At 41.7% G+C, this 13,078-nt stretch overlaps 2 protein-coding genes across 2 annotated transcripts; both read left to right on the plus strand.

Annotated features, from left to right (window-relative positions):
• The first annotated feature begins 8,117 nt into the window (after window positions 1-8,117).
• LOC113352512 lies at window positions 8,118-11,042 on the plus strand. Its single transcript, XM_026596324.1, has 5 exons — window positions 8,118-8,382; window positions 8,520-9,482; window positions 9,598-10,153; window positions 10,265-10,506; window positions 10,645-11,042. The coding sequence occupies exons 1-5, from the start codon at window positions 8,118-8,120 to the stop codon at window positions 11,040-11,042; spliced, it is 2,424 nt and encodes an 807-aa protein (XP_026452109.1).
• A 1,068-nt stretch (window positions 11,043-12,110) lies between these two features.
• Window positions 12,111-12,671, plus strand: LOC113352515. Its single transcript, XM_026596325.1, has one exon. It carries the CDS (start codon window positions 12,111-12,113, stop codon window positions 12,669-12,671), a length of 561 nt encoding a protein of 186 aa, XP_026452110.1.
• The last annotated feature ends 407 nt before the right edge of the window (window positions 12,672-13,078 follow it).

Below are 13,078 nucleotides of genomic sequence, written 5' to 3' on the forward strand. Positions count from 1 at the left end.
TGGGGAATAGATATCGTTGGGCCTTTCATCGAAGGATCAGGGAAAAGACGATTTTTGATAGTAGCCACGGACTACTTCAGTAAATGGGTGGAAGCCAAAGCCTTAGCCGGGATCAGAGACGTGGACGTGTTTACTTTCATATTCCAAAACATTATTTGCAGGTTCGGCATACCAGCGGAAATCGTGTCCGATAATGGTAAAAAATTACAGGGGAAAAACATAGACATGCTCTTCGACACTTTCAAAATAAGGAAAAACAAGTCCATCCCCATATACCCTCAAAGCAACGGACAAGCGGAAGCTACTAACAAGACCCTCGCCCTTATCCTCAAAAAGCAATTAGACGAACACAAGGGGCGATGGTGTGAACAACTACACAATGTATTATGGGAATACAGGACAACAGGAAGATCTTCCACTGGGGAGTCCCCATTTCTCCTCACTTATGGAGCTGAAGCAGTCATCCCAACAGAGATCCTCATGCCAACCACAAAGACCGAAGCATGTGAGAAAAATCTCACAACAGACATGAAGTTAGAGAGACTGGACGACCTGGAAGAAAGGAGGGAAGCATCATTGCAAAAGATGGAAAATTATCAACGAAGATTAGCGAGAGAGTACAACAAAAAGGTTAAGTTTCGAAATTTTGTAGAAGGGCAGTATGTACTAAGAAAAATATCGCAGTATCAACGGGAGAAGAAATGGGGAAAGTTATCACCTACATGGGGAGGACCTTTTATATTACACGACATTGCGGGAAACAGTTCCTACTATATTCGCAATCTGAAAGGCGAGGTCCTCCGGCACCCTTGGAATGCTAAATGGCTCAAACCATACTACCCATAGGAGCAGCGCAGCTTTGCATATACGTGAAGAATACCATAAGAAGAAGGCAGCGTAACCGCTTTACATGTTTCTATCTATGGACTAGGAGTAGCAGGCCTCAACCTATCAATCAAACAAACTTTTTTGGAAATCTTCAAGCAAACGAAATGGTCAAAAGGCCCGCTGGGTGAACGCATGTACATTACAAAATAAATTAACAATATTGGGGAAAGTAGTTAATCTACAATCTCTCAGGGATCCCCTATCAGTGTCTATGAGTGCAAGACCAGGGGGAAGGCACCCAGCAGAAAGAGATACCCAACCAATTTTAAGGCAGCGGGTCGACGGAATGGGTGCATGTAAATACTTCAAATAAGCATCCCATATCCTAGAACGCTGCCTCGGCCCCCACCGTTTGGGAATCCTCTCGCCCAGGATTCGCCAGCGGGGTGACAGGTCTCAAGACGATCACGAAGGTATTTACCCTCGGTGTCGCACCCAAACACTCTCAACTTTTTACAAAGTAAGTTATTTCTAGTTTAACACTTCACAATACTTAAAATAAAGATGAATTGATAAAGCAGGTATGCCAAAAGGATGATCCATTTCATAAAGAGTTGATTACAAGTTCAGTAAATAAGATAAAGCAGGAAACACATCAAAAAATGATCCGAAATTATATAATCAACAAGGATCAACTTTCTATGACTAATAAAATAAATCTACTTGGACGATACAGCTCCATCAACAGGGTTGTCTCTGCGAGATAAAGGTACACTACCACCTGAAGAAGGCCCAGAAGAACCAGGCAAGGGCGCGGGAAGGGGACGACGCGGATAATTCTTGACAAGACCATGTTCGACTTTAAGATCAAGTTCAATCTTATCTAGGACTTTGTTGGTCTCTTCAGCCAACTGACATCGAGCTTTATAAGTGATAACAACGGTCCGCTGGTTGTCCTGAGACAACAATGCAGATAGGCGTTCCGCCTCTTTGGAGGCAATATCCGCTGCTTCCTCACGAGACGCGGCCAACCCTTTGAAATAGTTGGCTTGTCCTTCCTGCTGCACTAAGGCAGATTGAGTTTTTTTAAGCTCATCATTTGCTGCGTGAAGTTGTCCCTCGAGTGCTGAAAACAAGAAATACCAAGGGGTTAAAACGAAGAAATAACAGAATCACACTCGATAAAACGAGGTTATACATTCGACATTAGCCGAAGCCTCTTCATACTCATTAACAACTGCGTCCCGAGCCTCATCAAGAAAGTCATATTCGTCGGATAGTTTCTTATAATCCATTTGAAGGTTCGTAAGAGCAAATTGACTCGCGTCTAAGTCTACCTGCTTCATTGAGTCCATGTGACGAAGATGGTTGACTTCGTCATTCATATCCCCCATCCTTTTATGGAGTCGATACACATTCACTTCAAGATCTCTTTTAGATTCCACTTGGCGAGCAACATCAGCTCGAGACGCTGCTAGGGATTTACTAAGAGCACCAACCTCATCCCTAGCATTATCTCTTTCCTCGGAAAGATGCAGCATACTATCCCTAACCACGGGGCCTAAGAAAGAACGAGCCTGTTGTAACTCTCCTTCCAAAAAGCGCACTCTAGCCTCTAAATCCGAAGCATGTCCTTGATCTTCACACAGGTTTTCATGCGTCCATAGCAGCGTACCATTAAACAGACAACGATCATGATTGTACTTATTTTGCATATCAACCATTAGTGTTCACTTTTCACGCCACTCAGTAGTTAAGGCGTTGTGCTCATCAGCACGAGCATTCCACTTTACGACTTCGCTTTTCAACTTACCCACCAACTCTGCAATGCGGGATTTCTGTCGTTCCCTTTATTTCCGAACCCATATGAGCTCGGGGACTCTACCCACTTAAGATAGGGTGGGGAGACTAAGACAGAACACCAAAGTACAAATAGGGAATCACGAGGAGTAAAAGACCAATAAAAAATACGAACCTGTGAGTGACGATACATTTCTGCGAGCTTGCTCCAATTCGTTGCGGACTATAGCAAGTTCCGAACGGAGACTCTCCTCGGCATTACCCAGCCGCTCATTTTCTTTCAGGCGACCCTTCAGTTCACTTATTTCCATCTCGGCCGCAGATAGTTCTTCTTATCTATGACGAAGGTTAGCCTCCAACTTTAAAGACTTTGCTTTAAAGAATTGGTATAAAACATAGTTACAATGTTCGCTCCTCATCATCTATGTCACAAACAACAAACATTATTATACCCAAGGGATCGGATATCGGGAAGAATACAATGTTCGTATATCATGAGGAAATCAGTACAAGGATTTACCTCTAAGACACGCTGCTGGGGAAAACCGTATTGGTACCCATCAACTATGGCCATCATATCAGCAACAGAGGAGGGAGGGTCAACCACTAGGTTAGCTTCTGAAGCTCTCAGATTCTTCTCCCACATCTCAGCAACGCGGACTTCAGAAGACACTTGCATCATCTGACGAGTATAAGCGTCAGAATTATTCTCACCGGGGATCACTAGGGCAGGTTTGGGGACGAACATCAAATTTTTCTTCTTAAGCCAAGCCAAAATGGCATCTTCGCCTTCAGGCATTATCGAGTAAGGAAAATCCTCTGAAGGAGATTCAACCGCAGACTTCCCTTTGGTTGTTCTCCCCTCACTCGCGCAAGTCCCGACGTCACCAGCCTCAGTATAACCGCCGGCGTTTTCAGCCTGCTGACCGGTGGCATCTTCTTTACCAATATCCCCAAGCACATCCCAATCATCATTTGGGGAAAGAAATGAGAAGTCTTCGGCAAGACCCATGGCAGCATTCACATCAAAGGATTCCCCCGCGGAATATATCCTACCAAAAGAAAATTCAGGGGAAATAACGGGCAGAGTACCCACACCAACAATATTATCGCCAACAGGGACAGATCCACCCCTGCCAGTACCACCAACGGTAATATTACCCTCAGACTCACCATCACCACCCGCGGAAATTCCTTCTTCACCAACACCACCCGCGACAACTTTTTCTTCACCATTACCACCTTCGTCATCAGGGTGAGAAGTGTCGATACGCTCTTCTCCATCGGACATTTCTTCATCCTCAGCATACCCTTTGTTTACAGGACTCGTAACCTCCTCATAAACCTCAGCCTCACCGGTAACCACAGTATAAGATTGTTTGGGTCCAAGTTTCTTCTTCTTCGACACCTACAAACCAGTACACATCCCCACAAAGGCTCACTTTTTTATCTCACTTCAAAAATGAAAATTATTTCAAGCAGGGAAAAAGGGGAAAATAGAATAGAGAATATAAGAAGAAACTATACCTTGGCAGCAGCAGCACTCTTCGGTGGATGGGTAGCACCAGAACCCTCCTCCTCATCTCCATCAACGACATCAAGAGAGTAAGGAAACTTCATGCCCGCGAAATTCGGACGCCAAGGACAGAAATCTCCATAACGAGCAGGAGGAGTTTCACGAGGCTTGCTGTTTTCAGAAGGACGCCAACCGCGCGGACCAGGAATCCAACAATAAGCCCAAGGACCAACTACCTCAATAACAGTAGCATGTCATTCATAATCATGGTCACGCTTAATCCTTTCACGAGCATGAAAGAGTTTCCGTTTAGCAGATCCCTCAATACCAGGAATATACTTCAGCTTGGCATCACTCACCTCACTCAAAAGACGAATTTCACCAAGAGGAGCAACAATATTACGAAGACTAACACTCCACGGCTTACGGTTTCTACTGTTGACGTAATCCCCAAAGGAACTGTTAAAATTCTGAGGAGTGTACCACTCTCTCTCAGCAGGATTTGGAACATAGCAGGTCATCATAGTCTCTCCCTTGCTTCGCAGGTAACATTCCTTCAGTGAACGAAGATAATTCCCAGATAGTTGTGACACAGAACGATTATGAGTGTTTGTGGAAGAGCCTTCGCGACTAGCCAACACGTCATAATAAAAGGAGTCACCCGACTTATATAGGGGCAACATGAGACCCTCCTCGAAGGATCCAACCGTAGTCAATAGATGAAACTCGTCAAACTGATACTTAGCAAGGAGCTCGTAAGTGATATCATCGTCAGGGGCATAGAAGCGAACCTCAAAAGCTTGAATCTCATGTTTTTCCTTGAACATCTCAAGATCAATATGCTTGAAAGTGACCTTCTTCTTACCAACTGAAATGTTGCGTATCACGGGGACAGTTTCTTCTTCGTCTGCGGAATCAGAAGTAGGGATCAATTCCGAAGCTTTCCTTTTAGAAGGAAGATTTTTAGACGGATCAGCCCTCGACATAGTACCCTTGGAGTACTTCCCTTTGAAAAAACTGTGGGAGGAGACGGCAAAGATTTCTGCGGAGGCACTGAAGGAGGAGCCATAGAACGAAGGGGCGGAACATCCAATGCTTCATTACGAGGAGGAGGAGCCCGCGTACTTCTAGAGTCATCACGAGGGGGAGCCTACGCACTCCTAGAATCTTCACGAGGATGAGAAGGGGCACGGTTGACAGCATACCTAGATCCAGAAGGACCCTTCGGCACATCCCCTTTCTTAGTAGGCACAACCTTCGCACCAGAGGAAGATGAAACCCTATGACCCCGAGGATCCGATTGCGAAGACTTGTAAGGAGCTTCCTCAAGTGGAGATCTGTCAGAATCTCGACGCGGAGGGGATCTTGGCGGACTAGACGGCGAGGTTTGGTAAGGAGCCCGCGGACGGTAAACATCTCTACAAGGAAACACAAAAACAGTTTAGAGAAGAATACGAGGAGATCACTAAAGATCAAAAAATCCATAACTGATGGTTCATCCGGATAAACATTAAAAACCCTAAGAACTAAAAATAACCAGAAATACTCCATCAAACTCCAGGGATAATACTTAGATACCGACTCACAGACTTTGTAACAAAGAACAGGGGCAAGCATATATGCTTCGACATGTGTGTTCTTCATCACAAATCCAAGAATACAGCAGCAGGAAACAAACGGGTAGACACATAGATAAATCAATGATGAGCAGCTAATGAAAAACCCCATACCTGTATAGAAGAGGACGACAAGCACCAACCGCAGTCGAAGAAAGGAGGATTGGAGATATCAAAAGCTAGTTGTCTGCGATACAGGGGCAACAACAATCGAGAGCGAAAGAGACAGAAAATTGAATGATGTTATCTTCCTCACAAGAATGACGATAATAAATGACTAAAGAACAAGAATAGAAAACAAGAAGAGGATGAACACTGACAAGAAGAGGATAAAAGTTTTTTTCACATTCTCTTTCCTATTTATGAAGCTAGAGAATACGATAATTGTCCCTCGTACCAAGGAGCAGTTATGGGGAAAGTTAATGCAAAGTGAGAAACGTGCCCATATTTATAGGGGAAGTTATTTCAGGAGAGATAAAATGTGTAGGACGACCTTTCTTCTTCTAAATTTCAAAATGCGCCCAAGTCAGAAGAAGAGGGGCAAATTGTATGTACACCTTTCATCATCTACCACATGTACAGAAAGAGACACGTGGAAGGCATGCAAAACGAGATATCAAAACATGATAACAAGCATCTCATCAGAAGATGCCACCGGTCAGCAGATCTGACGGTCAGGGACAGAAGATCACAGAGGTATGATGGCTTAGAGGAGCACCAGATAATACCCATTGGGTGTTAATACACCCAATCACGAGGAAGATCCCAGATCAACGACTGAGAGGAAGTTTGACTGACACAGATGTGACCAGACAAAGAGACACTTGTCTGACACGAGCAGACATCCATCTACCCGCATTAAATACCAAAGAGATATACACGTGTCAATCAGCTCGTGGAAGAGGCGAGGATAACCCTTCGTATTCAAGCTCAGGACGTATCATATGCCAAAGACCTCTGCGTAATGGGCACAAAGCACTAGAAGATAAGATTACAACGGCACCTCAGAAGTAGGACCCACGTTCCAACCCTATAAATACCCCTCTCCACTAAGAGAGAAGGGGTCGACCAATCCAGAGCAATTATAGGAGAATATAGGAGAGAGAAATAGGAAGAGTAAGTAATTCCCCTACTTCCGCAGACCTATGTATACTCTAAAGTCATTCGACTATCTTTGTAATCATTCAATACATAGTGAAACACCAGCCCCGTGGATGTAGGCCTTAGTGCCGAACCACGTAAATCTTTGTCTTATTTACATTTCAGCACTTTACATTCAGCGTTGAACTTCATGTGCTTTACATTTATACTTGATTCTTTGTTTATTCCTTCATACGAACATTATTTATGATAATATTCGACTAGACAATGACAAGCTCGAAGGCTTTGAGTCGATGAATCGATAAAATCATCCTCTTTACACATACGACGCACAATTTTAGAATTAGAACGTATGCGAATATTGTTTGTGAACACGTGGATGGCTTCGTGATTTATGTGTTCACAAAGCACTTTAACATGATGAACTTCATGTCCAAAGCCATGCATTATACTATCAACTCTCCTTTTGTACTACCATTACACACAAAAAAAACTATTATATATATACAATAACCCTTTCATCTGCTTAGCTTGAATATTATGCATCAATTTCTTCACCACCCACCATCCAAATTTCGGTGGAGCCAATTATGCATCAAGTCAATGTACTTCTTATGGTTTTTTTATGCGAACTTGCTATCTTCGAACACAACACCTTAAAGAGTCTGCGACTCTAGTACTTTATTTCGGACTTGAAAACAGAGCCATTAGAATAGAGATTCCAAATTTTAAATAGCATAACCGAAACATCATTATAACCATATACGTAATAGGTGGGTTTTAGAGTTAGAACATTTTAAACATGCTCTTGGATGGAGACAAACCCAAATTTCCTAAAACCCCTCTTCTAACTATTGGTAAACAGCCAACGTACCATGGTTAAGTTCCGGTAACATCTCTTCATTGAAAAACAAAAATCCGTAGCTGTCATAGTCTCTTGTGTGCCGTATCTCTCTTAATGACACCCTGTCTACCCATATAACTCTTTTGTGTGTTGTAATAACTAGTGTAGGGATTGGTTAGTGTGTATCCGATCAGATAGTGATAGGTGTACACTATCTGACTGTTAGAGTTAGGTTAATGATTGCTATTAAAAGTTGTAAGAACCTTCTCTTCTTCCTTAATGAAAGATTATTGTTAGATAAAGTAGAAGAGGCTGTGTTCATTAGGAACCAGAGTTACGATTCCTGGTAATTGGTGTCCAATTTGTACTGAGTATAATACATTTGGCATCAGAGCCATCCTAAAATTCCACCATGGGAGCTTCCGATCCAAAGACAGTGAAAGAGTTGTTCGAAATCATTCAACGAGACCGTCAAATTATCGATGAAAAATTCAATACCTTATCTACTGAATCTAAAGCAACAACGGAGACCTGCAAGGAGACAGCCGAATATGTCAAAACTCTTACTACTCAGCTTGCAGCATCACTCAGATCATCTCCACCACCATCTAGATCTGGTGTTCAAGATCCAATCAATCATGGCGGAGACTCTTTTCACCAGAATAGTCCATTCTTTGGTACCTTCCATCCTAACGCTTCAACCCAACACCTAAATCGAGCACCGAAGCTTGATTTTCCTCGATTTGACGGCGACAATCCGAGGGGTTGGATTCAAAAATGTGATTGTTATTTTTTTTTCTGCACAACATTGAAGAACAACGTAAAGTGGATATTGCAGCCATCCATCTTGACGGTAAAGCAAATAAGTGGTTCTTAAATTTCCAAGTGGGTCGTCATCGCATTCTCTGGTATGATTTTGCTCACAGTATTTTTTCTAGATTCGAAAATCCGGTTGATGAGAATTTTGTTGGGTCTTTTAATAAAATGATGCAATTGAATTCTGTGGAGGAATATTTTGACCAATTTGAAGCACTTAAGGCCTTAATGCTCGCCTATAATCCATCCTTGGATGAATGTTATTTCATTTTGAGCTTTATCAGTGGCCTTAAGGAAGAGATTCGCAACTCAGTTTATATGTTTAACCCTCAATCTTTGAGTAAGGCTTTTACATTAGCCAGAATGGAGGAACAAAAACACCAATCACTCCCTAAATTTAGCAAACCCTCTTCTACGTCGTTTTCTTCATCCAGATCTTTTTCTTCACCAAATTTTCCTCCCAAACCCATCATTACTAATGCCAATTTCTCTAAATCGGCACCCACCACCCCAAAATATTACTCTCCTACCAACACAAAACCTTCTTCATCTTCACCAATCCTGCGAAGGTTAACACCAGAACAAATGCGTTTGAGGAGAGACAAAGGTCTGTGTTACAAATGCGATGAAGTTTACAAGTTTGGGAACATTTGCAAAGGAAGACCACAACTATTTATGGTCCAAGCTGAACATTATGATACTCAATACACTGAGACAGACGACGAAGTGTTTGAGGAGGCTGTCGAATCACCAATGGAATCTGATATGGATATTTCACTCCATGCTCTTACTGGTAATACTAATGGTGATACTATACGTATTCCTGGTTTTCTTAAACGCCATTCTATATCTATTCTTGTCGATACAGATAGCAATACTAGCTTTATTGATTGTGTCTTAGCTGCTAAGCTCAATTGTAAGGTGGAGCATACTGCACACATGTTGGTGACAGTTGCAAATGGTGAGAAAACAGTCAACACAGGCACTTGTCCACAACTTTATTGGACTATGCAGGGCTCTCGTTTCACAGAAGACTTTAGACTGCTACCACTTAGAGGGGTGTTATATGGTCTTAGGGGCTGACTGGTTGCGCAATCTAGGTGATGTGGTATTTAATCTCTCTAAATTCAGCATATATTTTCTTCATGATGGGGAACAGATCACCTTAACTAGTACTCCGTCCCCTCCATCATTATTTACAATGAGTAATGCAGCTGTTAAGAATTTCTTCACCAAAACTACATATGGGCTTATTGGTCAGTTGTTTTACGTAACTACTTCCACTCCTACACCTTCAGTCCCTCCACCATTATTACCACTTCTTAATGAATTTCAAGACATTTTTGCTGAACCCACCTCATTGCCTCATCATATAACTTTGGATCATTCTATTCCCTTGAAACCTGATTCTCAACCACCTAATCTCAGACCCTATAGATGCCCTTATATCCAAAAGGGAGTGGTTGAGAAACTTGTCAAGGAAATGCTTTCTTCTAGCATTATTCAGCACAGTCATAGCCCTTTTGCCTCTCCCATTCTCCTAGTTAAAAAGAAGATAACTCTTGGAGATTCTGTGTTGATTACAGAAAGCTCAACAACATCACAATCAAAGAAAAGTTCCTTATCCCAATTGTAGATGAATTACTAGATGAATCAAAAGGGTTCATGTTCTTTTCCAAGATTTACGTGTTGGCTATCATCAGATCTTGGTGCACCCTGCTGACATTCACAAACTGTATTTAGAACTCTCCATGGACACTATGAGTTCAAGGTCATGCCATTTGGTCTTGCAAATGCACCAGCTACCTTCCAATCCCTTATGAATGATATTTTTGGTCCTTATTTGAGGAAGTTTGTCTTAGTCTTTTTTGATGACATTTTTATCTACAACACTTCCATGGAAGAACACTTGGAGCATTTAAGAATAGTATTATCTCTACTCAGACATCACCAGCTTTTTGCAAAGATGTCTAAGTGCAGTTTTGGTCAGTCCAAACTGGAATATTTGGGCCATATTATCACCACTGAAGGAGTATGTGCTGACCCATAGAAAATTGTTGATAGGTTGAGCTAGCCAACACCTACTTCTATCAAGGAATTAATAGGGTTTTTTGGGTTAACAGGCTATTATAGAAAAAATTTCAGAAATTATGGCACCCTCAGCAAGCCTCTCACTGATCTACTAAAAAAGAACTCCTTCTCATGGAACTCAGCTGCTACTTATGCTTTTGAGCAACTTAAAGCTGCAATGACATCTACACCAGTACTTGCTCTACCAGATTTCTCTAAGTCATTTACAGTGGAGAGTAATGCTAGTGATGGTTGCCTTGGTGCTGTTTTGACTCAAGAAGGCAAGCCAATTTCATTTTTTAGCTCAGCACTTGGACCCAGGGCAAGGGCCTTATCCACTTATGAAAAGGAGTTTCTTGCAATTGTTAAGGCTGTTCAAAAGTGGAGGCATTATCTACAAGGACCAAATTCATCATTCAGACTGATCACCAAAGTCTTAAATACTTTCTAGAGCAGAAGATTACAACAGTTTTACAACAAATATGGTTAATGAAACTGCTTGGCTTTGACTATGAGATTAGATACAAGAAAATCCAGGAAAATATTGTTGCATATGCCTTATCTAGAAGACCACATAATTCAGTCAACTGCTCTGCCTTAGCCATCTCAAAACCAAATTGGCTGACTGACATTTTGCAAAGTTACAAAGATGATGCAAAAGCTCAAGAGCTCATTTCTCAATTACTCATTTCTGCTACCTCTGTTCCAAACTACTCTCACAAAGATGAAGTGCTGAGGTACAAGGACAGACTTTACATTGGAGCTAGTAATGGTGTAAGAGAAATTATCCTTAAAACTATGCATTCATCTGCTGTTGGGGGGCATTCTGTCATGCAAGCCACTTATGTCAGGGCTAAAAACTACTTATTTTGGCCCAAGATGAAGCAAGGCATACTCCTTTTTGTAGCTGAATGTGATGTGTATCAAAGAAACCAAGGAGAGAGTTCTTTTCCAGCTAGTTTACTTCAACCTCTTCCTGTTCCTGAACATGCTTGGCAGCATATCACTATGGATTTTATTGAAGGCCTTCCCTTAAGTGATAGGAAGAGTGTCATCTTGGTTGTGGTGGACAGACTCACCAAATACATCTATTTTATTCCTCTCCAACACCCCTACACGACTGCATCTGTGGCCAAAGTTTTTCATGAATCAAATATTTAAGATCCATGGCCTTCCTTCTTCAATTGTCTCTGATAGGGATAGAGTTTTCACTAGTCACTTTTGGAAAGAACTATTTAAGTCTTTAGGCACCAGTTTAAATCTCAGTACAACCTATCACCCCCAAACTGATGGCCAATCAGAGAGGGTGAATTCTTGTCTAGAGTCATATCTGAGGTGCATTATAGGTCACAAGCCAACTCAATGGTCTCACTGAATCTCCTTAGATGAATGGTAGTACAACACTAGTTTTCATACTAGCCTCAATTTGTCACCATTTCAAGCCCTGTATGGTTATCTCCCTCCCCACGTGGATTTTCCTTCAACTGCAATAACTACAATAGCCGCTGTGAAAACTTATATGAAGGAAAGAGATGCAATGTTGGATATTCTAAAAGAATCTCTACATCAAGCTCAAAAGAGGATGAAATTTTATGCTGATAAATCCAGAGTTGACAGGGTCTTTGCTGTGGGAGATATGGTTTACTTGAAGCTCCAACCATATAGGCAGGCTTCAGTCTCCTTAAGAAATTTTTTTAAGTTGTCAGCAAAATTCTTTGGTCCCTTCCCTGTGGTGCAGAAAATTGGTTCAGTGGCATATAAATTGCACCTTCCTTCATATGCCAGAATCCATCCTGTGTATCATGTGTCTCAGCTGAAAATGCACATTGGTAAGAAGCATATTCCATCACCTACTCTGCCCATTGTTGATCATGCTGGTGAAATTATCATGAGGCCTGAGAAGATCCTTCAAAACAGAACCATGCTGGTTGGAAAACAACTTCATCGTCAACTCCTCATCCAATGGACCAATTCTTGCCCCGAAGATGCTACTTGGGAAGACATCACTTCCATCAGATCACACTACCCAAATTTTATCCTTGAGGACAATGATATTTTTCAGAAGAGGGTAATGTCATAGTATCTTGTGTGCTATAACTCTCTTAATGGCACCCTGTCTGCCCATATAACTCTTTTGTGTGCTGTAATAACTAGAGTAGGGATTGGTTAGTGTGTATCCGATCAGATAGTGACAGGTGTACACTATCTGACCGTTAGAGTTAGGTTAATGATTGCTATTAAAAGCTGTAAGAACCTTCTCTTCTTCCTTAATGAAATATTATTGTTAGCTAAAGTAGTAGAGGCTGTGTTCATTAGGAACCAGAGTTACGATTCCTGGTAATTGATGTCCAATTCATAATGAGTACAGTACAGTAGCTAATCTGGTCGTTCATGCATTTTAACAAACAGTTAAAATGCATTTCGATCTGTTGATTTAGGCACTCTTATTGTTCAAAAAAGCTTGAATAATTGGCAATTGAAGATGGT

This window comes from Papaver somniferum, chromosome 2, assembly GCF_003573695.1.
Source record: "Papaver somniferum cultivar HN1 chromosome 2, ASM357369v1, whole genome shotgun sequence".
Classification (NCBI taxonomy): domain Eukaryota; kingdom Viridiplantae; phylum Streptophyta; class Magnoliopsida; order Ranunculales; family Papaveraceae; genus Papaver; species Papaver somniferum.

Excerpts from the sequence above, each read along its gene's own strand:
- LOC113352512 (XM_026596324.1), top strand. The coding sequence starts at position 8,118 with ATGGGAGCTTCCGATCCAAAGACAGTGAAAGAGTTGTTCGAAATCATT. Across the intron at positions 9,483-9,597 it reads GTTGGTGACAGTTGCAAATG|GGGCTGACTGGTTGCGCAAT; the intron begins GTGAGAAAACAG and ends ATATGGTCTTAG. Across the intron at positions 10,507-10,644 it reads GATGTCTAAGTGCAGTTTTG|GCTATTATAGAAAAAATTTC; the intron begins GTCAGTCCAAAC and ends TTGGGTTAACAG.
- LOC113352515 (XM_026596325.1), top strand. The coding sequence starts at position 12,111 with ATGAAGGAAAGAGATGCAATGTTGGATATTCTAAAAGAATCTCTACAT.